Source organism: Heptranchias perlo, chromosome 4 (assembly GCF_035084215.1).
Source record: "Heptranchias perlo isolate sHepPer1 chromosome 4, sHepPer1.hap1, whole genome shotgun sequence".
Lineage (NCBI taxonomy): Eukaryota > Metazoa > Chordata > Chondrichthyes > Hexanchiformes > Hexanchidae > Heptranchias > Heptranchias perlo.
In genome coordinates, this window is record NC_090328.1 from 7,799,059 (window position 1) to 7,826,840 (window position 27,782).

Consider the following 27,782-nt stretch of genomic DNA (forward strand, 5'->3'; position numbering starts at 1 on the left):
TTCTCACCACCAGCCAAGCTATGTCTTGGTGCTTGTTTGAAAGTTTAGGTTGTCAGAGTCTTGGAGCATGTCTTGACAGCAGATACAGCTACTACAGTTTGCCAATGCTTGTCTGCTCACACATCTTACAATGAGGCACTCTTGCCAGTAGGATCTCACTAACGGGTGTTTCCATCCACTATTTGAATTTGTCCCCCAATCAGAATTACGTCTATATATGTCCATGTACATCGATCATTAAAATGTCATTGGCAGGTACAGAAAATAATCAAAAAGGCTAATGGAATGCTGGCCTTTATATCTAGAGGACTAGAGTACAAGGGGGTAGAAGTTATGCTGCAGCTATACAAAGCCCTGGTTAGACCGCACCTGGAGTACTGAGAGCAGTTCCGGGCACCGCACCTTAGGAAGAACATATTGGCCTTGGAGGGAGTGCAGCGTAGGTTTACTAGAATGATACCTGTACTCCAAGGGTTAAATTACAAGGAGAGATAACACAAACTACGGTTGTATTCCCTGGAATTCAGATGATTAAGGGGTGATTTGATCGAAGTTTTCAAGATATTAAGGAGAACTGATAGGGTAGATAGAGAAACTATTTCCAATCATTGGGGAGTCTAGGACTAGGGTACGTAGCCTAAAAATTAGAGCCAGGACTTTCAGGAGTGAAGTTAGGAAACATTTCTACACGCAAAGGATGGTAGAAGTTTGGAACTCTCTTCCACAAATGGCAGTTGATGCTAGCTCAATTGTTAATTTTAAATCTGAGATTGATAGATTTTCGTTAACCAAAGGTCTTAAGGGATATGGGGATAAGGCGGGTACATGGAGTTAGATCACAGATCAGCCGTGATCTCATTGAGTGGTGTAAAGAATCTTACAACACCAGGTTATAGTCCAACAGTTTAACCTGGTGTTGTAAGATTGTTGTAAGGTCCAACTATAACCTGGTGTTGTAAGATTCTTTACATTTGTCAACCCCAGTCCATCACCGGCATCTCCACATCATTGAGTGGTGGAACAGGCTCGAGGGGCTAAATGGCCTATTCCTGTTCCTATCTTCCTATGTATATCTTGAATGGTTGAATCAATTAATCTTTAGGTGCAGATTATGCTGTTTTATGTTATACATGATGTGGAGATGCCGGTGATGGACTGGGGTGGACAAATGTAAGGAATCTTACAACAACAGGTTATAGTCCAACAAATTTATTTTAAAATCACAAGCTTTCGGAGATTATCTCCTTCGTCAGATGAATGAATGAAAAGGTTCTCAAATCGCATATCTTATACTATGTTGGGACAGCATCACACCAATCAAAAGGTGTCGTTGTTATTCAAACAGGCCAGTCACGGAGAACAGCACGTCCCAGTACACTGGATATACATTGTGTCAATTACACAGGCAGGCAGAAAGAAACTCAAAATGGCAGAGAGAGAGAGAGAGAATTTTAAAAAACATATAAATTTTTTTCCCCCTTTTTGCTGGTGGGGTTACGTGTAGCATGACATGAACCCAAGATCCCGGTTGAGGCCGTCCTCATGGGTGCGGAACTTGGCTATCAACTTCTGCTCGACGATTTTGCGTTGTCGTGTGTCTCGAAGGCCGCCTCGAGAACGCTTACCCGAAGATCGGTGGCTGAATGTCCTTGACTGCTAAAGTGTTCCCCGACTGGGAGGGAACCCTCCTGTTTGGCGATTGTTGCGCGGTGTCCGTTCATCCGTTGTCGCAGCGTCTGCATGGTCTCGCCAATGTACCATGCTCCGGGGCATCCTTTCCTGCAACGTATGAGGTAAACAACGTTGGCCGAGTCACAGGAGTATGAACCATGTACCTGGTGGGTGGTGTCCTCTCGTGTGATGGTGGTATCCGTGTCGATGATCTGGCATGTCTTGCAGAGGTTGCCGTGGCAGGGTTGTGTGGTGTCGTGGACGCTGTTCTCCTGAAAACTGGGTAACTTGCTGCGAACGATGGTCTGTTTGAGGTTGGGTGGCTGTTTAAAGGCGAGCAGTGGAGGCGTGGGGATGGCCTTAGCGAGGTGTTCGTCGTCATCGATGTTATACTGAACACACCGGCACTAGGACTCTGTAGAATCTTAACTCACAGTGTCTATGGTAATGTAATCTCTGAGATATTTCAGCCTTTCGTTGTATGCACAGTCACCTCATCTATGACAGCCTCTCCCTCTGCTTACTGTATAACTCTGACTGCCCTGTGGCTTATCGCTTTCTTTGGTCTTTACTTTTTCATCCCCCAACCCCCGTTCCACCTCCTTTTCTCCTGATGGCATAGACTCACGCAAGGAGTACTCAGTTCTGTGGGCACCTTCCGGTGCTGCACACAAGTGGCCAGTCATTATGTGCGAGCCTGGACAGTGAAGGGTGTACGGTCCCGGTGAGGAGCCTCGCCCGAATATTGGAAATTCATGAGTTCTTCGTGATTCTCCAACCAGTGGAAAGTCGTGCCCAGCGCCCTTTGGGAGCTCAAAGTCAGAAAATAGGCCCTCGATTGTTGCTGGCCGGCTATTTCACCATGAGAACCGTCACAACCGAACCTGATATTTCCCCTCCATCTTCAATATCCACATGTGCACTTTCGGGCAGTGATGGCTGGATGGCGTCCAGGAGCAGGAACCCTGGCTGCTTTATTCACTGTGTCGACACGTGGGCCTGAGGCCAGATGCATTGCTCCTACTGGCACCCTGGCTGAAACAAGCTAACCAGGGGGATCACACCTGGGCGGGGATGGTTCAGCTGCTCGCCGTCGGGGGAGCTGGTCTTTATCTATTTAAGGACACCTGTATTACCATCACGTCTCGTACTCTCCAAGAACTGCAAGTAAATGTGTAACGGGGAGACGTACAGTCTCTGTGCAAAGCCCATTCCTCTAGTTCTCAGGCATGTCATGGGGCAGGAGTCAGGTCTGCAGGGAGCACCCGTCTGACCAGGATGTCCATTTCCCTACAGGGGGTCTAGAGGGACTGGCTGTCTGAGACACTTGTTTGTCCTTGTGACGTGGGGATGCTCTTCCTACCTCACGTACCGATCATTTCAGTTGGTTTTCATTCTTTTACAGACTGGATTCTGGGCAGCTGTGTTTCACGGGATCCAAATCTATTGTCCCCAACATCCAGAGCTCATCTCCAAACCCATAGCAATGTTAGACTCACCTAATCGGAGTGATCCTGAGCATTGTCCTCACATTCTTTACCTTCTTTACCCAGAGAGTGGTGAGAATGTGCAACGCACTGCCACAAGGAGTAGTTGAGGTGAATAGCGTAGATGCATTTAAGGGGAAGCGAGATAAACACATGGGGGAGAAAGGAATAGAAGGATATGCTGATAGGGTGAGATGAAGTAGGGAGGGAGGAGGCTTGTGTGGAGCATAAACACCGCATGGACCAGTTGAGCCGAATGGCCTGTTTCTGTGCTGTAGATGTATTGTTAATTACATTATTACAGGCTTGAGGGGCTGAATGGCCTACTCCTGTTCCTATGCAATCTAAATGATTGTTTCCCCCCCCCCCCCCCTTATTACATTCAGGATCAATGATGAAGCTTGATAGCATTACTGAACTGAGTACTCCTCCAAAAGATGCCACCTGCAGCCGTTCTATATGAGCTTTGCGAGGATGCTGTGTACAAGTTCCACAAACGTACATCCTGTCTGTTCCCACTATCTAGAATTCAGACTTTGCTTCTGGATTTCAACCAGAATTCTCTGAAGTTGAAATTTAACCGTACGTTGTGGTCTGTCTAACAAGCCCGCAATCTTATCGAATGCTGGTGAGGCGCAGGAGTTGTCCCCGTATTACACACGGTTGCAGATGGCCAGAGTGAGCTGGATGCTGACAGTGTGACTCTGCACTGAGCTTGATGAAAAGTATCTATTTTTGTTACATAGAATTGCTCGGAATTTGACATCACAGAAACGAGCCATTTGGCCCAAACGCTCTATGCCGATGTTTTAATGCTCCACGCGCGCCTCCTCCCACATTATTCCCAATCACCCTAACAACATATCCTTCTATTCCTTTCTCCCTCTTGCGTTTATCTAGCTTCCCCTTAAATGCATCTGTGCTATTTGCCTCAACTACTCCATGTGGCAGCAAGGTCCACATTCCCACCACTCTCTGGTGAAGAAGTTGCATTGTCGTGTTGGTCTTTATGTTGAAATGACCTGGTTTTGCTTGGGTTTGTAATCTGCAGCCTTAGTTTCACAAACAGGTCATGAATTCAAAGCTGCCATTTCGCATGCAACTGAAGCTACAGGACACTGCTCGTGGAGAATTTTTTTTTTTTTGTGTTCGTGTGTGGTTACGAGCCAGAGGCTATTCACGGCCACGTACAATAGTGTCCACTTGATCAGAGACAGGATGTGAGTATTTGTGTGAAGCGTCGCTTGCAAAGGTCGATTCTACCATCTGCGATGTTTCAGCCTCTGCATCCAGTGCACAAGCTCAGCACAGCTCCATTACTGACCCTGCAACGCGTGTGGTTTCTTGTCTCTGACACAATCCGATGTTGATCAGAGCCAGTCGGGCAGCTCCATGGTATAGGTTGATTGTTAATAATGTTCTGGCCCCACTTGCTTTGAGTGTTAATACTGGTTCAGTACATTTCCAGACCAGACTCCGCTTAGGATGATTTTTTTTTTAAATACATTCTTGGGACATGGACGTCACTAACAAGTCCGGCATTTATTGCCCATTCCTAGTTGCCTTGGAAAGGTGTGAATGAGCCGGTGAATGCATAAGTTCTTTTGTCCCACGTTAAAAAAGTTTTTTTCTCTGTCATATTTTAAGTCTCTATTCCCACCCCCCCCACACTTTCAAGCATAGAAACATAGAATGTTACAGTACGGAGGGAGGCATTCAGCTCATCGAGTCCGTGCTGGCTCAATGCAAGAGCAATCCAGTTAGTCCCACTCCCCCGCCCTATCCCCATAGCCCTGAAAATTTTTTCCTTTCAAGTACTTATCCAGTTCCCTTTTGAAGGCCATGATTGAATCTGCCTCCACCACCCCCTCGGGCAGTGCATTCCAGATCCTAACCACTCACTGTGTAAAAAAGCTTTTCCTCATCTCACCTTTGGTTCTTTTGCCAATCACCTTAAATCTATGTCCTCTGGTTCACGACCCTTCCACCAATGGGAACATTTTCTCTCTATCTACTCTGCGTAGACCCTTCATGATTTTGAACACCTCTATCAAATCTCTCTCAACCTTCTCTGTTCCAAGGAGAACAACCCCAGCTTCTCCAGTCTATCCACGTAACTAAAGTCCCTCATCCTTGGAATCATTCTAGTAAATCTCTTCTGCACCCTCTTTAAGGCCTTCACATCATTCCTAAAGTGCGGTGCCCAGAACTGGACACAATACTCCAGCTGTGGCCAAATCAGTGTTTTATCAAGGTTCATCATGACTTCCTTACTTTTGTACTCTATGCCTCTGTTTATAAATGATGTGGAGATGCCGGTGATGGACTGGGGTTGACAATTGTAAACAATTTTACAACACCAAGTTATAGTCCAACAATTTTATTTTAAAATCCACAAGCTTTCGGAGGCTTCCTCCTTCCTCAGGTGAATGTGGAAAATTCACGTGGAAAATCCATGTGGAATGTGGAATCTGTTTATAAAGCCTAGGATCCGATATGCTTTTTTAACCGCTTTCTCAACCTGCCCTGCCATCTTCAATGATTTGTGTACATATACCCCCAGATCTCTCTGTTCCTGTACCCCTTTTAGAATTGTGCCCTTTAGTTTATATTGCCTCTCCTCATTCTTCCTACCGAAATGTATCACCTTGCATTATTCTGTGTTAAATTTCATCTGCCACGTGTCCGCCCATGCCACCAGCCTGTCTATATCCTCTTGAAGTCAATCACTATCCTCCTCACTGTTTACTACCCTTCCAAGTTTTGTGTCATCTTCAAATTTTAAAATTCTGCCCTGTACACCAAAGTTCAAGTCATTAATATATATCAAGAAAAGCTGTAGTCCCAGCACCGACCCCTGGGGAACACTACTGTACACCTCCCTCCAGTCCGACAAACAACCGTTCACCACTACTCTCTGTTTCCTGTTCTTAGCTAATTCTGTATCCATGTTGCTACTGCCCCTTTATTCCATGGGCTGCAATCTTGATGACAAGCCTACCATGCGGCACTTTATCAAACCCCTTTTGTTAAATACGATTTGCCTTTAACAAATCCATGCTGGCTTTCCCTAATCAATCCACACTTGTCCAAGTGACTGTTAATTCTGTTGCGGATTATCGTTTCTAAAATTTTCCCCACCACCGAGGTTAAACTGACTGGCCTGTAATTACAATCTTGTACCATTCCCGACTCAATAGCTGTTTCCAAATCTCTGTTTAAATTACTTTAGAACCTGCTAGACTCTTAAGGAGTTTAAAGGATTTAATGCAGTTCCTCGTGAAACTGACCCTAAATCAGCACTTAATGGACATTAAATTGGCAATCTCACTTGGGGAAGTCATTGTATGACTGCTGTGTGAAATGGACAAAATGTCACACAGTTGTAGCAAGGAGATGTCCTTCTGAGGCTGGGGATGCGGCTCAGTCGTGTTGTTCAAACAGAGTAGAACATAAGAACGTAAGAAATAGGAGCAGGAGTAGGCTATAGACTCCTCGAGCCTGCTCCGCCATTCAATAAGATCATGGCTGATCTTCTACCTCAACTCCACTTTCCCACCCGATCCCCAGATCCCTTGATTCCCTTAGAGGGTGGCTTAACTCTGCATCTGCTGTGCTGGATGTTGAAATGTTCTTTATGTAATACATTCCCATTGTGTAAGATATATACCCATATGTTGCATGTGTTATTACGCCGTGTAACTGTGGAATGATTTTAACACACTAACTACATCGCAGTTGGCCATGTGATCCAATAACTGGAAGATTCGTGAGCAGTTTCACGCTATCCATTGGGAACTGGCTTAAAACCCCTCAAATGCTAAATACTGTTAATGTTGATGAATGCTGCACTGAACTACACCTATAAATCAGAAGTGTAAGTTGGATTTTGTGCCAAAACCAGGCAGTGCCATCTCCAATTCTGGTCACTGGGTAGGGTTGCCAACTCTGGTTGGCCGTATTCCTGGAAGTTTCATCACATGACCTCCTGCCTCCAACCGCCCCGCCTGTTCAAACAGCCTTTCTCCCTCTCCATCTCCAATACATTTATAAATAATAACTGAAAGTGTTCAAAGAAAATGAAAGAAATACACAATTTCTTTTAACGCCCCTATGATTTTTCTCCTGGGTTTGCTCGCAGTAGTGTCCAGGAGATTCAATCTTCAACTCCTGGAGACTTCAGGACAATCCTGGAGGGTTGGTAACCCTTTACCCAGACATAAGAGAGACAATCAAGGCCAAGAAGTGGTGCAGGGAAGAGCCAAAAGACTGATTAATAGTGTTGGAGGGCTGAGTTTTAAAAAATTCATTCTTAAGACGTGGGCGTTGCTGGCAAAGCCGGCGATTATTGTCCATCCCGAGTTGCCCTGACAGTTGAGTGGCTTGCTTAGCAACTTCACAGAGCAGTTAAGAGTCAACTGCACTTGGGACTGGAGTCCGACCGGGTAAGGACGGCAGGGTCCCTTCCCAAAGGACATTGGTGAACCAGTTGGGTTTTTACGCCAATCTGACAGCATGATTGTCACTTTTACTGCTAGAATTTTTTATTTCAAAACTGAATTAAAGTTCTCAAGCTGTCACGGTGGGGATTTGAACTCACATTACCTGGATTATTAGTCCAAGCCTATAGATTACTAGTCCAGTAACACAACCACGACACTACTGTATCTCACTTAGGAGGAAAGACTGGAGAATCTTGGGCTTTCCAGGTGTGAGAGCAGGTGACTAATAGGTGACTTCACAAGAGGTATAAAAGATAGAAACTGTATAGAAAAAGTAAGTCCAGAATATTGCTTCAAACTAAACCATGATATTAGGACAAGGGGTTACAGGTTCAAACTAATAAAAGACCAAATGAGGACTAATGTCAGGAAGATTTTCTTCACACAAAGATAAACAGAATAGAATTATAGGTAGGGTAGTCTGGAGGCAATAACCCTGGATTCGTTCAAGAGAGTTGAATGTTACGACGGGAGGATTGTAGCACCTTTCTAGGTGAACGAGCTAAAATGGGCCTTTTTCAATTGTATGTGTCATGTGATCTTGTACTCCAAAGACTTGAGCACATAATCTAGGCTGACACTCCCAGTGCAGTACTGAGGGAGTGCTGCCCAGTCGGAGGTGCCGTCTTTCGGATGAGTTAAACCGAGGCCTCGTCTGCCCTCTCAGGTGAACGTAAAGGCACTATTTCGAAGAGGAGCAGGGGAGTTCTCCCCGGTGTCCTGGGCCAATGTTTATCCCTCAACCAACATCACTAAAAACAGATGATCTGGTCATTATCCCGTTGCTGTTTGTGGGATCTTGCTGTGCGCAAATTGGCTGCTACGTTTCCCTACATTACAACAGTGACTGCACTTCAAAAAGTGCTTCATTGGCTGCAAAGCGTTTTAGGTTGTCCTGAGGTTGTGAAAGACGTTATATAAATGCAAGCTCTTTCTTCTTCCTTTCTATCCTCAGGGAAATGGATTAAAAGTCATCAATGTGTGAAGAACATAAGAAATAGGAGCAGGAGTAGGCCTATCGGCCCCTCGAGCCTGCTCCGCCATTCAATAAGATCATGGCTGATCTGATCCTAACCTCAAATCTAAATTCATGTCCAATTTCCTGCCCGCTCCCCGTAACCCCTAATTCCCTTTACTTCTAGGAAACTGTCTATTTCTGTTTTAAATTTATTTAATGATGTAGCTTCCACAGCTTCCTGGGGCAGCACTGGGGAAGTGTTATTTGCCACAGCAATCTACTCATTGTGATCCGCTCGTGTCTGAAGTCATGGAGCGTCGTGAACGACTTTACTGTGATGTTCATTTCTCTCTTTCTTTCTTTCCCTCAGGGTTATGAGGGCAACTGAGGAAACGACTTCAAGCAATGTGTTTCCCTTCAAAATCATTCACGTTAACAAGAAACACAGAACCTGGTACTTCTCGGCGTCGTGCGAGATGGAGAGAAAGGCGAGAGCAGTGTTTTATTGTGCACAACGCGGTTTGGTTTAGACAGTCGAGGACAGGTCGAAGTGCGAGCTCGGGGTCAGTGACTCTGCAGCAAGCAGAATGGGCATTAAAGAGAGGAGGGCATTTCTCATTGCAATAGGATCATTCTGAGGTCTTGTGACATACTGTCCCGGTTTATTTTAATTTGTAGTTCAAATTTCCAAATCCTGTCGATGGCGTGTCACATTTAAAGGCATCCCAAATATGTACGGCAAACTTCTTTTAAAGAATTGTACAAATTGTCCAATATTCTGTTATTTATGTATAGCTCCAGTTCTCACTCACTGTCATCGGCTGAAAACATTGAAAGCACAATTAGCGGCCCCTACATCGCTGTTGATCAGTAAATAAAACATGAGTTGTAGACACCGTCGTTGGGCGTGTGATCTCAATACTCAGATTCACACGGCGTACGCATGTGAACTTTAACCTTTTAGTGCGTTTGTTGGTAAAATGGTAAGATGAAAAGCAGAGAGTGCGAGTATTTTTTGATCATTGTGTGGGCTTTATTTCCTTGGTTACTTAATAGTGGTAGATATTTGTTAAGTCAATATACACATGCGAGGTCTATTTACCGGTATTGTGTGGTTGTATGTAAGGCTAGTAAAATTAGTACATGTGGCTAAAATGGTGTTGCCGGACTGGGAGCCAATGTAGGTCAGCGAGCACAGGGAGTGATGGGTGAACAGGACTTGGTGCGAGTTGGGATACGGGCAACAGAATTTTGGATGAGCTCAAGTTTATGGGGGATGGAAGGTGGGAGGCCGGCCAGGAGAGCATTGGAATAGTTGAGTCTGGAGGTAACAAAAGCACGGATGAGGGTTTCAGCAGCAGATGGGCTGAGGCGGGGTCGGGGGCGGGCGATGTTATGGGGGTGATGGAACGGATATGTGGGGAGGGAGGGGTCAGTCGCACAGCTCTTTTTGAGACTTTCTTTCGGCAGCCCGCGCCCCACGCTCTGGAACTCGCTCCCTAAACCCCTCGCCTCTCCACCTCCCTCTCCTCCTTTAAGAACCTCCTTAAAATCCACATCTTTAATCAAGCTTTGGGACATTTTTCTACATTAAATGTGCTATATCAACACAATGACTTGCCGACCTTCTATAATTTGGCACTGACAGTTGGGTCCCAGAATGAACACCCATTGTGTTACTTACGTGAAGAAATTGCTTTTCATTGTGTTAAGTTCTTTCAGCCCTTAGAGTTTGAGAGAGAGTTTAAGTACTGTCTCGTGCCTACCACACCTGACCTGTGGGGGGTAAATCTAACCCCCGAGAACAGGTGGGCTGGGGGCGGGTGGGTAGTAAGAAATTGTTGAATTCTTTAGCGAGACCGCATCCCGGCTCCATGGCGTCCACTTCCGCGTTTAACCCAGGCACGTTTGGATGCGGGCGCGCAACAGGAACCCGGAAGTCCAGCCCCCACTGAAAGCCGGCGGGCCGATACTTAAAGGTGCAATGTACCTCATTCCGATAGTTGAGGCACTTAATTTTTTGTGTATTAGAAATGTAAAATGACTTTAACCTTACCTGTCCGGGTTACATAAGAACATAAGAAATAGGAGCAGAAGTAGGCCAATCGGCCCCTCGAGCCTGCTCCGCCATTCAATAAGATCATGGCTGATCTGATCCTAACCTCAAATCTAAAGAACACAAGAAGTAGGAGCAGGACCCGGCCACTCAGCCCCTGGGCCCGCTCCGCCACCCACAGGGCCTTGACCGATCCGAACTCAGCTTCATGTCCAATTTCCTGCCCGCTCCCCATAACCCCTAATTCCCTTTACTTCTAGGAAACTGTCTGTTTCTGTTTTAAATTTATTTAATGATGTAGCTTCCACAGCTTCCTGGGGCAGCAAATTCCACAGACCTACTACCCTCTGAGTGAAGAAGTTTCTCCTCATCTCAGTTTTGAAAGAGCAGCCCCTTATTCTAAGATTATGCCCCCTCGTTCTAGTTTTACCCATCCTTGGGAACATCCTTACCGCATCCACCCGATCAAGCCCCTTCACAATCTTATATGTTTCAATAAGATCGCCTCTCATTCTTCTGAACTCCAATGAGTAGAGTCCCAATCTATTCAACCTCTCCTCATATGTCCACCCCCTCATCCCCGGGATTAGCCGAGTGAACCTTCTTTGTACTGCCTCGAGAGCAAGTATGTCTTTTCTTGAGTATGGACACCAAAACTATATGCAGTATTCCAGGTGCGGTCTCACCAATACCTTATATAACTGCAGCAATACCTCCCTGTTTTTATATTTTATCCCCCTAGCAATAAAAGCCAACATTCCGTTGGCCTTCTTGATCACCTGCTGCACCTGCATACCAACTTTTTGATTTTCTTGCACTAGGACCCCCAGATCCCTTTGTACTGCAGTACTTTCCAGTTTCTCGCCATTAAGATAATAACTTGCTCTCTGATTTTTCCTGCCAAAGTGCATAACCTCACATTTTCCAATATTGTATTGCATCTGCCAAATCTCCGCCCACTCACCCAGCCTGTCTATATCCCCTTGTAGGTTTTTTATGTCCTCCTCACTCTCTACTTTCCCTCCCATCTTTGTATCATCTGCAAACTTTGATATGTTACACTCGGTCCCCTCCTCCAAATCGTTAATATAGATTGTAAAGAGTTGGGGACCCAGCACCGACCCCTGCGGAACACCACTGGCTACCGGTTGCCAGTCCGAGAATGTACCATTTATCCCAACTCTCTGCTTCCTGTTAGATAACCAATCCTCCACCCATGCCAGAATATTACCCCCAATCCAGTGATTCTTTATCTTGAGCAATAATCTTTTATGTGGCACCTTGTCGAATGCCTTCTGGAAGTCTAAATACACTACGTCCACTGGTTCCCCTTTATCCACCCTGTACGTTATGTCCTCAAAGAACTCAAGCAAATTTGTCAGACATGACTTCCCCTTCGTAAAGCCATGCTGACTTTGTCCTATTAAATTATGTTTATCCAAATGTTCCATTACTGTCTCCTTAATAATAGACTCCAAAATTTTACCCACCACAGATGTTAGGCTAACTGGTCTATAATTTCCAGCCTTCTGCCTACTACCCTTTTTAAATAAGGGTGTTACATTAGCAGTTTTCCAATCTGCCGGGACCTTTGCCGAGTCCAGAGAATTTTGGAAAATTATTACCAAAGCATCCACAATCCCTACTGCCACTTCCCTCAAGACCCTAGGATGTAAGCCATCAGGTCCAGGGGATTTATCCGCCTTGAGTCCCATTAATTTACTGAGCACCAATTCCTTAGTGATTTTAATCGTTTAAGCTCCTCCCCCCCAGAGCCCCCTGTTTGTCCAGTGTGGGGATATTCTTAGTGTCCTCTACCGTAAAGACTGAAACAAAATATTTGTTCAGCATTTTTGCCATCTCCATGTTTCCCACCGTTAATTTCCTGGTCTCATCCTCTAAGGGACCTACGTTTGCCTTAGCCACCCTTTTTCTTTTTATATAACTGTAGAAACTCTTGCTATCTGTTTTTATATTTTTTGCTAATTTATTTTCATAATCTATCTTCCCTTTCTTAATCAATCCTTTAGTTACTTTTTGCTGTCTTTTGAAGACTTCCCAATCTTCTATCCTCCCACTAAGTTTGGCTACCTTATATGTCCTTGTTTTTAGTCGGATACTATCCTTAATTTCTTTACTTAGCCACGGATGGCTGTCATTTCTTTTACACCCTTTTTTCCTCAGCGGAATATATATTTTTTGAAATTTGTAAAATAACTTCTTAAATGAACACCACTGCTCATGTACCGTCTTACCCTTTAATCTATTTTCCCAGTCCACTTTAATCAATTCCGCTCTCATACCATCATAGTCTCCTTTATTCAAGCTCAGTACGCTTGTTTGAGAACCAACCTTCTCACCCTCTAATTGGATATAGAATGTAACCATGTTATGGTCACTCATTCCAAGGGGATCCTTAACTAGGACATTATTAATTAATCCTGGCTCATTACACAGGACCAGGTCCAAGGTTGCTTGCCCCCTTGTGGGATCAGTTACATACTGCTCAAGAAATCCATCCCTAATACACTCAATAAACTCTTCCTCAAGGCTGCCCTGCCCAATTTGATTTGTCCAGTTAATATGATAGTTAAAATCCCCCATAATTATAGCTGTTCCCTTATTACATGCCCCGACTATTTCCTGATTAATACTTCTTCCAGCAGAGTTGCAACTATTAGGAGGCCTATATACTACGCCCACTAGTGTTTTTTTCCCCTTATTATTCCTTATCTCTACCCAAACTGTTTCATTATCCTGATCCTTTGTCCCAATATCATTTCTCTGTATTACAGTGATTCCTTCCCTTATTAACATAGCCACCCCACCTCCCCTTCCTTCCTGCCTGTCCTTCTTGATTGTTAAACACCCTGGCATATTTAATTCCCAGTCGTTGTCACCCTGCAGCCATGTTTCTGTAATGGCCACAAGATCATACCCATACGTAGTTATTTGTGCCGTTAACTCGTCCATTTTGTTACGAATGCTACGTGCATTCAGATAAAGAACTTTCAAATATGTTTTGTGACACTTAGTTCCTGCTTTTTCCTTTTTTAACACTTTACCTTTTACTCCATACCTTCTGTCCCTTCCTGACACGCTTTCCTCTGTCTCCCTGCTCAGGTTCCCAACCCCCTGCCACTTTAGTTTAAACCCTCCCCAACAACGCTAGCAAACACTCCCCCTAGGACAGCGGTCCCGGCCCTGCCCAGGTGCAGACCGTCCGGTTTGTACTGGTCCCACCTCCCCCAGAACCGGTTCCAATGCCCCAGGAATTTGAATCCCTCCCCCTTGCACCACTCCTCTAGCCACGTATTCATTTGAAATATCCTCCTATTTCTGCTCTGACTAGCACGTGGCACTGGTAGCAATCCCTTCATGTCAGGTGAAAGCAGGCGGGAAGGGCCGGATCCATGAGGTGAGTGCCTTTATGGCATTGCTTGTGGGCCCGGAGGAACAGGAGCGCTTCATGCAGGTCCAACAAGCTCACCTGGCCGACAGGACCCCGTGATTGGCTGACCCCCCCTCCCGATGTGCCCCGGCCCCCGATGATGGACCCCCCCCCCACCCCGGTCTGGATCCCCCCCCGATGGTGCTCCCCTCAATGGGGAACCGCCTCCTGATCTTCTCCAAGGCCCACCCGATATCGTCCACCCACCCCCCCACTCTCCCCCCACCACCCCCGCCCCCACCAATTTCTTCCACGGCCCACAATCTCTTTCTCCCCCCTGCCCTTTCCGATTTGCAGCTCCTTTCCCTCCTGCCTGTCAATCTGTCTGCCTGACGCGTGGGAAACCCAGAAGCACAAATACTCACCTTCAGTTGAATTGCGATTGCAGAGTGCGACGGACTCACTTGACTTTCGAGTTCCCCTCGCAAATACCTACGCATGCACTGGGTTCCCAGCTCCAATCTACAATTATATCCCTGGTCTCAGAAAAAGGTGATAGTCAAAGAGGCGTTGTAGCAAAATTTAAGTCGGCAACATTCTGATGACTGTCGAAATAAGCATTATCCTGAAGTGTATCAATAATCAACGTCTAACATCAGTTCAGCAAAGTAAGAGCGTTTATGGTCTATGATGGAGATAGGACAAGGAAGTAATGAAAATGTGCATCATAATGAATGCCTATTAAATGTTTTTATATTGAGGAATGATGATAGGCTCTGAAGACAAATGTATATCTAAAGAGCCTTGATAATGCCTGCAGCTAATTTTTAACATATTTATTCTTGGGATGTGGGCAACAGTAGTGACATAATATATATTACCACCCCTATTTGCCCTGAGGGTATTAAGAGCCCTGTAGGGATGGTAAAGTTCCTTCCTTGCAGGACATTAGTGAACCAGTTGGGTTTTTAACAACAATCTGATCGCTTTCATGGTCATGTTTCTGATGCCAACCCACAAATTACCCAATTTATTGATTTGAATTTGCAACCTCTGGATTCCTAGCCCAGTATCATAACCACTACACTACTATAGTTACTATACTCAACATTATTAACAATAATGGAGACACGATCACAATATACTGTTTGTAGCACGCCTTGCAAAATTATATTTTAGCACCAACTAACCAACTATTTCATATTTGTCAGACTTTAAAAATATTTGTACTTCATGGTGGTGATATTCCGATTTAAAGATAAACATAACAGCCAACAATGTGCAGCACTCAGTCCATTCACAAATACAATGAATGTGTTTTACTGCTAAATTAGTGTGACGGTATTGTGTGACCATACATCATTTGGAGAACCTACTTGCATAGTGGTGATGGTCACAATCAACTGATTTTCTCCAAATTTAGCCTGGTTTTTGGGCTCTAATTTTTCTCCTGGATTCTCGATGTGCAAAATAAAAACTGAAAAAACACCCCTCCACCCCCACCCCCGAAAAAAATCCCAGGTTTTTAAATCAGCAACAAAAACTGACTTTGACGGTCCTTCATTCTAATTTACACAGCAATTCAAACCCTCTGACGCTACAGGATTGATTGTTTTTTGTTGTCAGGGTGGGTGGAGATAAATACCTTTGCACCGAAGCTTATCGTTGCTGTCAAAACAGGAAACAAAAGTAACGCTACATGACACAGAGTTCTGTTTACTGGGCCATGTACATTCAGCCAGTGAGGTGAACTAATGTGTAAGAATTGACACGTTTTCATAAAGGTCATTGCACATTGCTCCATACAGCAGTTCCTCTCTGGTTAAACCGGTTTGTCAGAGTGCCCAAATTAGTGTGTACAGAAAGGCGCGTCTGTCAGCTGTTGTTCCTCTGGCCTTTGTAACTTTCTTACTAAATCACTTGCCTATCTCTCCCCCTGCCTACAAAAGGCTGCTAAAAACCTAGCTCTCAAGTCTTACTTTATGTCTCCTCCCTCCCCCTCCCAACTCCTTAATTTGCTGCTCAGGATCCACCAGGGTTGCCAACCCTCCAGGATTGTCTTGGAGTCTCAAGGAATTTTAAATCTGAGATCGATCGATTTTTTTGCTAGTCAAGGGTATTAAGGGATACGGAGCCAAGGGGGGGTGAATGGAGTTAGGATACAGATCGGCCATGAAAGGCGGAACAGGCTCAAGAGGCTGAATGGCCTGCTCCTGTTCCTATGAATTGAATATTAATCACCAGGACACTACTGCGTGCAGGAGAAAAATCATAGGGTTATTAAACAAAACTGTGGGTGCTAAATTGGGCCGCGTAGCGCCCGTTGTTTCGGCGCTACACGGCCTCTCGAGGTGCCAAGATGGCATCTTGCCCGCACACGCACGTTTCCAGCGTGACGTGCGCCGGACGCCATCTTGGTATAGGAGTTAGCGCGTGCGGAAATACCAAACGCCGACTGCATGTAAAGTAAGGAGAAAATGGATACAATCAGTGTGCAACGCTGATTTAAAGTGATAGACACCAACTTGGCACTTAACGCTCAACTCAACGCACAGTCTTAACCCCGATCATCTGAAAGTGTCTTAAAGTGCCTGGAGGACCCCCACCAGCCCTATTTAAAGGGACCATGCAGGATTTACTGTTAGTGGCTGGATTATTGCTTCTGGCTGTCGAGACATTTGTAATTGTTTTTGGAGGTCTCCTACACTTGAATACTAGGACTAGGGGACATAGCCTAATATTTAGAACCATGACTTGCAGGAGTGAATTTAGGAAATGCTTCTACACGCAAAGGATTTGGAACGTTCTTCTGCAAACGGCAGTTGATGCTAGCTCAATTGTGAATTCTAAATCTGAGATTGATAGATTTCTGTGAACCAAGGGTATTAAGGGAAATGGGGCTAAGGTGGGTATATGGAGTTGGTCACAGGTCCGCCATGATCTCACTGACTGGCGGAACAGGCTCGAGGGGCTAAACGTCACTGCCACTTGCTGCCTCCTGTTATTTGCCACCTTTTCCTGCAAGAAAGCAGGACGTGTGATGTGCCTGACATGGTTGAATAGCTGCCAGTGTGTGTGGCCTGTGAGTTGTGGGTGGGCAGCTTGAAACAGTGATAATGTGTAAGGGTGAGAGGAAGCATCTGATTGGAAGAGTTGAGTACTGATGGAAAGAGTGTGTTGGTATGTGGGTGATGGGGGTGTAGTGCATGGTGCAGTTGGTAGGTGACGCCACTTGACAGTTGACCTCATTCATCTTGACCACTCGTGTCAAAGCATTGAACTTCTTCCTGCACTGCATCCGTGTTCATGGTGCTATGTGTCTGGCATTGACTTCGTCCTCTACTGCTCCCCACTGCCTTTTCGGCAAATGTCTGGAGGGCCTCTTCCCCCCCACCCCCCTCAGATATAGGATGTCGCTTCTTCTGTCCACCTCTTGCACCAAGGTCTCTAGTGCATCAGTAGAGAACCTTGGTGCACGCACTCTCGCAGGCCTGGTACAAACTCAGATTGGCAGATTGGTGAGGTCTGGCATGCAGATTGGAGGATGTGGGATTTAGTAGTGCGCAACCTTTATTCAATGTTTTAACATAACTCATCAGTGTATAAACAAAGGGATGGGACCTGCATCTGTGTTTTACGTGTGTGATGTCTGATCTCCGTTCAGACTCCATGCAGGCAGCAGACTGTTACTTTTAGCAAATGACAGGTATTGTCTACCTTTAAGAGATTTTAAGAGCCATCCTCCCTTTAGGAGATTGAGGCTCCCCCTGCTGGTGGAAAGTGTGAATTGCATTGAATCAACGTGCGAGGCCTGGATTTGAACACATAGGAACATCGGAACAGGAGTAGGCCATTCAGCCCCTCGTGCCTGCTCCGCCATTTGATAACATCATGGCTGATCTGTGATCTAACTCCATATACCTGCCTTTGGCCCATATCCCTTAATACCTTTGGTTGCCAAAAAGCTATCTATCTCAGATTTAAATTTAGCAATTGAGCTAGTATCAATTGCCATTTGCGGAAGAGAGTTCCAAACTTCTACCACCCTTTGTGTGTAGAAATGTTTTCTAATCTCGCTCCTGAAAGGTCTGGCTCTAATTTTTAGACTCTGCCCCCTACTCCTAGAATCCCCAACCAGCAGAAATAGTTTCTCTCTATCCACCTTATCTGTTCCCCTTAATATCTTATAAACTTCGATCAGATCACCCCTTAACCTTCGAAACTCCAGAGAATGCAACCCCAATTTGTGAAATCTCTCCTCGTAACTTAACCCATGAAGTCCGGGTATCAACATAGCTTGCACATGAGTACAGAGGCTGGACTATTAAGGGAAATGGGGCTAAGGCGGGTATATGGAGTTGGTCACAGGTCCGCCATGATCTCACTGAATGGCAGAACAGGCTCGAGGGGCTAAATGTCACTGCCACTTGCTGCCTCCTGTTATTTGCCACCTTTTCCTGCAAGAAAGCAGGACGTGTGATGTGCCTGACATGGTTGAATAGCTGCCAGTGTGTGTGGCCTGTGAGTTGTGGGTGGGCGGCTTGAAACAGTGGTAATGTGTAAGGGTGAGAGGCCCAATAATAGGCCCTATCGAATTTTTCCCCCCGTGTGTTTTTTTTTCATTTTCTTTGAACGCTTTTCTTTATTAGTTATAAAAATATTGAAGATGGGGAAGATGGTTAAGAATCATCCATTGGGCTTTCAAATTGGCATGGGAAGGCAGTGTGCTGCGAGGATGGATGTGTTGGGTGACCAATGGTGGGACGTGGGGCCGGGGCAGCTGAAGGCAGGCGGTCATATGATGAAACCTCCAAAGCTGGTAACCATAGGATCCACCTCTGCCATTTGTCATGTGTTCTGTGAAGTTTGCCCATGAGAGCGAAACACTGAAATAAGTAAACCTTTCGCGCGGGAGGAGGTCATTTGGCCCTTCTTGCCTGTGCTTAATTTCAGTCCCTCTCGGGAGCTGATTTTACACAAGTGTCAGTTGTAGTGTTTCCTGTCCCTTTTTTATTAACAGTAGAACTCTGTGTGACTGTGGATCTGGTATTTGGTGACCAGTTGGAGTCAGCAGTTGGTCATCAGGGCAAAATGTGGCTCAAGTATAGAGACTGCGGAATTGATAAAGTGCCCGAGTCAGCAGTGGAGACGGTAATATTGGCACCTGGGCCTAGGAGGGCGAAAATCAGATAGGGAGCCTGCTCTTGATCTCTACCCATTGACCGCCCCCTCCCACCGTCCGCCTTGCTGGAAATGCTCTTGTGAGGACATGCAGTGAGGACAGAATTGGGCTCTGCTGTGAAGCCCCCATGGTCAAATTGCCTCCTGACACTCACTGTCTTTGATCACAGATGAATAATGGACATGGATGAGGTATGGGAGCACACCCAATGCCTATAAAACTGTGCCCAGAGCCTGAAAAACAATACCCAGGACCCATGAAATAGAGTCATTGCTTTCAGTAGAGGAGGACAGAGGAGCAAGCAATAGGGGAAATTATTTTTAAAAGTGGAAACAATATCCCTGTTTGTGACATTTGGAGCAGGAGGTCTACAGACTCAGTGACTGGGCGTTCAGCGAAATGATGTACGTTTTTCTATCTTTTTTTGGATGAAAATATATTACTCATTTGATGCACTGGAAGTAAGGAGAATCAGACTGACCAAACAGGTTATTTTGAGATGTAGGTTGGTATCAGACAGTGGGGTTTTCCATTACTGTATAGTTTAAAAACAAACACTTGGTAATTATTTTTTTTAGCAGTTTCTATATTTTATTAAAATTAAGTTGCTATCAGACCATCAATTAGACTAAAGGAAATATTCAAACAACTTTGAAGTTCATTAAATTTTAAAAAAACATTCTTATTTGTGAAACTCCTGCCCTGACCACTGCTGCAGCTGAGATCGGCTAGCTCAGAACAGACTCTATATCAAACCTGGGACCTCCTGCTCCGCATGGCTTGGCATACTTTCTGAGTAGATCCAAAAATTACAACAAAAGGGACAAAATGCTCCCCCAATGGTCCAGTAAATATCTCCACTGAGTGATTGAGCTCAGTAGAACTTTACTCTGTATCTAATCCGTGTTGTGCCTGCCCTGGGAGTGTTTGATGGGACAGAGTAGAGGGAGCTTTACTCTGTATCTAATTCGTGTTGTGCCTGCCCTGGGAGTGTTTGATGGGACAGAGTAGAGGGAGCTTTACTCTGTATCTAACCTGTGCTATACCTGCCCTGGGAATGGTTGATGGGGCAGTGTAGAGGGAGTTTTACTCTGTATCTAACCCCATGCTGTACCTGCCCTGGGAGTGTTTGATGGGACAGTGAAGAAGGAGTTTTACTCTGTATCTAACCCGTGCTGTACCTGCCCTGGGAATGGTTGATGGGACAGTGTAGAGGGAGCTTTACTCTGTATCTAACCCGTGCTATACCTGCCCTGGGAATGGTTGATGGGGCAGTGTAGAGGGAGTTTTATTCTGTATCTAACCCGTGCTATACCTGCCCTGGGAATGGTTGATGGGGCAGTGTAGAGGGAGTTTTACTCTGTATCTAACCCCATGCTGTACCTGCCCTGGGACTGTTTGATGGGACAGTGAAGAAGGAGTTTTACTCTGTATCTAACCCGTGCTGTACCTGCCCTGGGAATGGTTGATGGGGCAGTGTAGAGGGAGCTTTGCTCTGTATCTAAGTGTTCAGAGCTGAGTTAACTGAACTCATCTAGGGTGATGGGAATGGCTGATACAATGCTACCGAGTTAGGGAAAAGAAAATCAGTCGGTGATCCCCCACCATATTACTTTCCAGTGATGTTTACTGGAAGTGGTGAGAGTGTGTGTGGAGGGAGGTCATGGCTGAAGCTTTCTAGTGATGGTCCATGGACAAATAGCCTGCTGATTCTCATTGTCAAGGTTCATACATAAATAGCTACTTGGGTGAGGTACTGGTGGACAATTAGTACCTGGGGAACTGTTTCTTAGCTAAGATTAACATACTTCAGGAGATGGAGAGGAGAAAGGCTTTGTGTCATGTATCTCCTAGTGGCTGATTGCATTAATGGTAGAGTCACAGAGAGAAAATAATACTTAAAAAGGTGGGGGTGGGCAAAATAAACCTTTGAATGGATCAGAAATAACAGCTCAAATTCACAATGTCGTACAAATTTCCAATTATCATTTTCAAGCTCTTGAGTTGGTTGATTTCTTTCTTAGTTGACACCTTTTGCAATGTGAGCTGCTCCTTTCCTTTGTGACTCTGTGGTTGGCCATAGTGTCCCTCAATTTTAAAAAAGGAGGTGGGCGGTGGGGGGAGTTGGACAGGGTGCCTGCTCCTGACCACTATCCAACAGCCCCCCTGGAAGTGTGAGTGTGCGTGGGCATTAGCTGTGTATGAACGAGCTTGTCTGCAACGCATCCCTCCAAATGAAAGGAAATCGGCCACTCTTTCAAAGAGCCGGCACAGGCATGATGGGCCGAATGGCCTCCTTCTGTGCTGTATGATTCTACGACTACAGCAGCTCTACGACAAAGAGGATGCTGATGTACATTACTGTAAGTTTAGAAAATATTCAAGAAATCGATAAAGGCAGATCTAGTTGGAGTTTCTTATCTCCATATTAATAGTGGAGCCTCTTAGTTCTTTCCCATGTGACATCTCTGTTTGGATTGGAAGTGTAGTATTGGAGAAGAACTGGGCAGGAAGGTTACAGCCTCCAGCGCCCAAACTAGAATGACGTACCGACCCTCCAGTACCAGGGTTTAAGAGTTAAGACAATGTACGTCGCATGCAATGTGCCAAATGGATGTCCAGGTTAGCGACAAGGATTGGGAACCTTGTTTGCTCTCCCTTCCCACGGTCTCCGTGGTTAATTGGTGCTGAACAGTGCACGTGCAAACTGGTCTGATTGTCATTTATTACTGTTCCTTTCAGAAGTGGATGATGGGCTTGCGAAAAGAAATCAATCGTTACCATGAGAAAACGGACTCGCAAGGAAATCTGAGGTACCCAGTTACTGTGAAAATATTTCAGCTACAGTGAAACCTGTGAGTTACGAAAGCCTAGAGGACTGGCACCAGCTGCCTGTTTTTTTGGCAGGTGTCCGTATTTTCCAAATGGTTATTGTACTATATGTAGTTTTAGCCAGTTTGTACGTAGATAATCCTCAGTTGATGAATTCTACCCCGGTAAATACTCATATATTCCTGCAAACAAATCACTTATTAAATGTTATTTTTATTTTACCATGCTCGTGCTGATTAATGAGTTTGATTCTTTGGTCCAGTGACAGCACATTACTCTGGGTTTAGCAACCATTTTCTCAAATCTTTCCTGAAATTGGCTTAAAACATTTGCCTTACATTTCATGGTCATTAGGCACAGGAAAGCTTAATTGCGATCAGCCCTTTGTAATTAGCCATCGCTCATGGAAAACTTTACAGGGACCCGTGTCCAGTGTTTAAGGTGTAAAATACACTAAGTAATTAGGGCTTGGTACATTGAAGGCTGTCCGTAGTCCGTAATTTGCGAGTGTCCGTCGTTGCAGAGTGCCTCTTGTATCTTTTATAATGTAAAATACTTGGGACTGTCATGAAGTGTCCAAATTTTACGGTTGTCCCTCGGAAATGTAGTAAACAATGTGGAGGATAGTAACAGACTTCAGGAGGACAGAGACAGGCTGGTGAAATGGGCAGACGCATGACAGATGAAATTTAACGCTGAGAAGTGTGAAGTGATGCATTTTGTTAGGAAGAATGAGGAGTGGCAATATAAACTAAATGGTACAGTTTTAAAGGGGGTGCAGGAACAGAGAGACCTGGTGGCAGGACAAGTTGAAAAGGCTGTTAAAAAAGCATACAGGATCCATGGCTTTATAAACAGAGGCATAGCGTACAAAAGCAAGGCAGTTATGCTAAATCTCTATAAAACACTGGTTAGGCCTCAGCTGGAGTTTTGTGTCCAATTTTGGGCACCTCACTTTAGGATGGATGTCAAGACCTTAGAGATTTAATAGAATGATACCAGGGATGAAAAACTTCAGTTACGTGGAGAGACTGGGATTGTTCTCCTTAGAGTAGAGAAGGTTAAGGGGTGATTTGATAGAGGTGTTCAAAATTAGGAAGGGTTTTGAGAGAGTAAATAAGGAGAAATTGTTTCCAGTGGCAGAAGGGTCAATAACCAGAGGACACAGATTTAAGGTAATTGGCAAAAAAAACAGAGGGAACACGAGGAAAAAAATTTTTACGCAGCGAGTTGTTATTATCTGGAAATCACTACCTGAAAGGGTGGTGGAAGCAGATTCAATAATAACTTTCAAAAGGGATTTGGATAAATACTTGAAGTGGAAAAATTTGCAGGGCTATTGGTGAGTGGGACTAATTGGATAGCTCTTTCAAAGAGCCAGCACAGGCATGATGGGCCGAATGGCCTCCTTCTATGCTGTATCTTTCTATGAATATATGATTCTATAGAATCATAGAATCATAGAAGTTACAACATGGAAACAGGCCCTTCGGCCCAACATGTCCATGTCGCCCAGTTTATACCACTAAGCTAGTCCCAATTGCCTGCACTTGGCCCATATCCCTCTATACCCATCTTACCCATGTAACTGTCCAAATGCTTTTTAAAAGACAAAATTGTACCCGCCTCTACTACTGCCTCTGGCAGCTCGTTCCAGACACTCACCACCCTTTGAGTGAAAAAATTGCCCCTCTGGACCCTTTTGTATCTCTCCCCTCTCACCTTAAATCTATGCCCCCTCGTTATAGACTCCCCTACCTTTGGGAAAAGATTTTGACTATCGACCTTATCTATGCCCCTCATTATTTTATAGACTTCTATAAGATCACCCCTTAACCTCCTACTCTCCAGGGAAAAAAGTCCCAGTCTGTCTAACCTCTCCCTGTAAGTCAAACCATCAAGTCCCGGTAGCATCCTAGTAAATCTTTTCTGCACTCTTTCTAGTTTAATAATATCCTTTCTATAATAGGGTGACCAGAACTGTACACAGTACTCCAAGTGTGGCTATGATAAGTAAATTTTCATTGTGCATCAGGTTCGATCCCTGGCCAGTCCTCAGTTCACTGACCTCAGCCAGGGCAGCAGTAGGAAGTGTCTTAATTGTCCCCAGTGGCTAGTGAGGTTCCAGCTCCTGGTCACTATCCTGATTCCGCCAATGTGAACGGGCACGTATGTGGGCACTGAGTGAGGACAGGATCAGGCTGCCCTCTGCTGTGATGCCCCTCCAAGTAGAATGGCCCATTGATGTTCACAGCTTGGCCTCATATATGAAGAATGGCCACTTGCGTTTAGTACTGTTAAGGGAACTGCTTTCCACTGAGCTATACCCATCAAGGCAGTCAATACCTTAAAGAGAGGAAGAGAGAAAATTTGATGGAAAAAGGTGACGGGAAGAATGGGGATAAAAACACAAAGTGTTCTCAATTCAATAAGAAATTGAGCTCAGAGTCATTGCCACAATTGGAGTTTTTGGGGACTGAAGTGAACACCTCATGGCAGAAAGGAGCTTCCCATAACATCGGACCTGGCAATTCTTACTCATTTGGAATGAGACTCAATCATTTTGGTTTTAAAAAGTGATTTATTTAAGAATAAATGCACCTCTCTTGGGTTGAAGTCGGGCTGTTACCAATTAATGCGTTAACACATTCTCAGTCCGGTATTCTAACAGAGGCATAGCCTGCTTTTTTTAAGGGCTAACTCCTTTGTTGGAATAGAGAAAAAAAATGAGCTGTGTCCCATTGCATTAATTTTACTAATATCCCACAGGGAGATTTCATACCATTTCTGTCTCACTCTTTTTAGATTATAAATCTTACTTCTACCCTTCCCCCGATATTGAGAGCTCTGTAATGTATATACATCTATTCTTGCTCGGAATTCTGGGGCAATGATGTACTTGATGATTCATTCGCAAAAGTGCATACTTTTGAGTGGAAATTACACAGGAAATGTGTGTTCTCAATTACATGATTTCTTAATAATTCTAAGGAGGAATAAGAGCTCATAGTTTCCTTGGTCGATGAATAAAGTGCCCCAGGCTGCCCTGGCAACAGAAACAAGAAACAACAAAGAAGGGTTCAGCAACAACGGCCACATATATAATGCATACCACACTGCAAAGATGCCCCAAATCGCTTTACAAATTGGAAAACGAAGTGGACCCCGAGCGAGAGATAAAGAAAGCAGAATAGTTAAAATGGGGAAAGGAGAACTTACATTTATATAGCGCTTTTCATATTCCCGAGATGTCCCAGAGCATTTTACAGCCAACAAAGTACTTTTGAAGTGTAGTCACTGTTGTAAGGTAGGAAAACGCAGAGGCTAATTTGTGAACAGCAAGGTCTGACAAATAGCAATGAGGTAAATAACCAGATAATCTTTTTTAAGGGAGTTGTTTGAGGGATGTTGGCCAAGACACTAGGAGAACTTCCCTGCTCGTCTTTGAGTAACGCCCTGTGATCTTTTACATCCGCTTGAGAGGGCCTCGTTTTAACTTCACATCTGAAAGATGCACTTCCAACAGTGCAGTACTGCCTCAGTTCTGCACTGAAGTGTTAGCCTGCATTATGTGGTCGTCTCTGAAGTGGGACTTAACCCATTAACTTCTGACTTAGAGGTAAGAGCACAAGCCAAGACTGAGGGTGGGGCCAAAAGAGTGGCAGAAAAGATAAGTCTTTAGAAAGCTTGAAAGGATCAAGGGAGGAAATAAAAACAAAAGGATTTTGAGAAGAAGTTCCAGAGGGCAGGGGCACGATGGCTGTCAATGGTGGAGTGAAGAGGATGGGGAGCAAGGAGCAGACCAATGTTAGAGAAGCAGGGTCACAGGGGTGAAGGAAGTCCCTGAGGTTGGGTGAGGCATTTGCAGATGAGAATAAGGATCTTTGAACAGATACATTGGGGCACAGAAAACCAGTGGATCCTAGAGAGCACCAGGGTAATGGAAGTGTGGGTCCTTGAGTGGATAAGGATTCAGGTAGTTGCTTTCTGAATCAGTTGTAATTTGTGGAGGGGGGAAGAGGATAGGCTGGTTAGAAGAGCGTTAGAGAGGCTTGAAAAACTATCTGGGAATTGAAATTGCTCTGTGCTTTGTTTAGTGTCAACCTTGGCTCAGTGTTGGCACTCTGGCCTCTGAGTCAGAAAGAGATTTGTGCACATAATCTAGCTGACATTTCATAAGAACATAAGAACATAAGAAATTGGAGCAGGAGTAGGCCAATCGGCCCCTCGAGCCTGCTCCGCCATTCAATAAGATCATGGCTGATCTGATCCCAACCACAAATCTAAAGAACACAAGAAGTCGGAGCAGGACCCGGCCACATAGTCCCTGGGCCCTCTCCGCCACCCACAGGGCATTGACCGATCCGAACTCAGCTTCATGTCCAATTTCCTGCCCGCTCCCCATAACCCCTAATTCCCTTTACTTCTAGGAAACTGTCTATTTCTGTTTTAAATTTATCTAATGATGTAGCTTCCACAGCTTCCTGGGGCAGCAAATTCCACAGACCTACCACCCTCTGAGTGAAGAAGTTTCTCCTCATCTCAGTTTTGAAAGAGCAGCCCCTTATTCTAAGATTATGCCCCCTAGTTCTAGTTTCACCCATCTTTGGGAACATCCTTACTGCATCCACCCGATCAAGACCCTTCACAATCTTATATGTTTCAATAAGATCGCCTCTCATTCTTCTGAACTCCAATGAGTAGAGTCCCAATCTACTCAACCTCTCCTCATATGTCCGCCCCCTCATCCCCGGGATTAACCGAGTGAACCTTCTTTGTACTGCCTCGAGAGCAAGTATGTCTTTTCTTAAGTATGGAGACCAAAACTGTATGCAGTATTCCAGGTGCGGTCTCACCAATACCTTATATAACTGCAGCAATACCTCCTTGTTTTTATATTCTATCCCCCTAGCAATAAAAGCCAACATTCCGTTGGCTTTCTTGATCACCTGCTGCACCTGCATACCAACTTTTTGATTTTCTTGCACTAGGACCCCCAGATCCCTTTGTACTGCAGTACTTTCCAGTCTCTCGCCATTAAGAAAATAACTTGCTCTCTGATTTTTCCTGCCAAAGTGCATAACCTCACATTTTCCAATATTATATTGCATCTGCCAAATCTCCGCCCACTCACCCAGCCTGTCTATATCCCCTTGCAGGTTTTTTATGTCCTCCTCACTCTCTACTTTCCCTCCCATCTTTGTATCATCTGCAAATTTTGATATGTTGCACTCGGTCCCCTCCTCCAAATCGTTAATATAGATTGTAAAGAGTTGGGGACCCAGCACCGACCCCTGCGGAACACCACTGGCTACCAGTTGCCAGTCCGAGAATGTACCATTTATCCCAACTCTCTGCTTCCTGTTAGATAACCAATCCTCCACCCATGCCAGAATATTACCCCCAATCCAGTGATTCTTTATCTTGAGCAATAATCTATTTATGTGGCACCTTGTCGAATGCCTTCTGGAAGTCCAAATACACTACGTCCACTGGTTCCCCTTTATCCACCCTGTACGTTATGTCCTCAAAGAACTCAAGCAAATTTGTCAGACATGACTTCCCCTTCGTAAAGCCATGCTGACTTTGTCCTATTAAATTATGCTTATCTAAATGTTCCGTTACTGTCTCCTTAATAATAGACTCCAAAATTTTACCCACCACAGATGTTAAGCTAACTGGCCTATAATTTCCAGCCTTCTG

The 27,782-nt window shown here is 44.8% G+C and overlaps 1 protein-coding gene across 4 annotated transcripts in view; it reads left to right on the plus strand.

Moving 5' to 3' along the window:
* Positions 1-27,782, plus strand: part of sh3bp2 (SH3-domain binding protein 2) — a 109,966-nt gene that overhangs the window by 57,002 nt on the left and 25,182 nt on the right. For all 4 annotated transcript variants that reach the window (XM_067982423.1, XM_067982425.1, XM_067982422.1 and 1 more), the window contains 2 exons: positions 8,989-9,106; positions 21,990-22,060. In XM_067982423.1, coding sequence (XP_067838524.1) covers positions 8,989-9,106; positions 21,990-22,060 — 189 coding nt within the window. The remainder of the gene's footprint in view (positions 1-8,988; positions 9,107-21,989; positions 22,061-27,782) is intronic.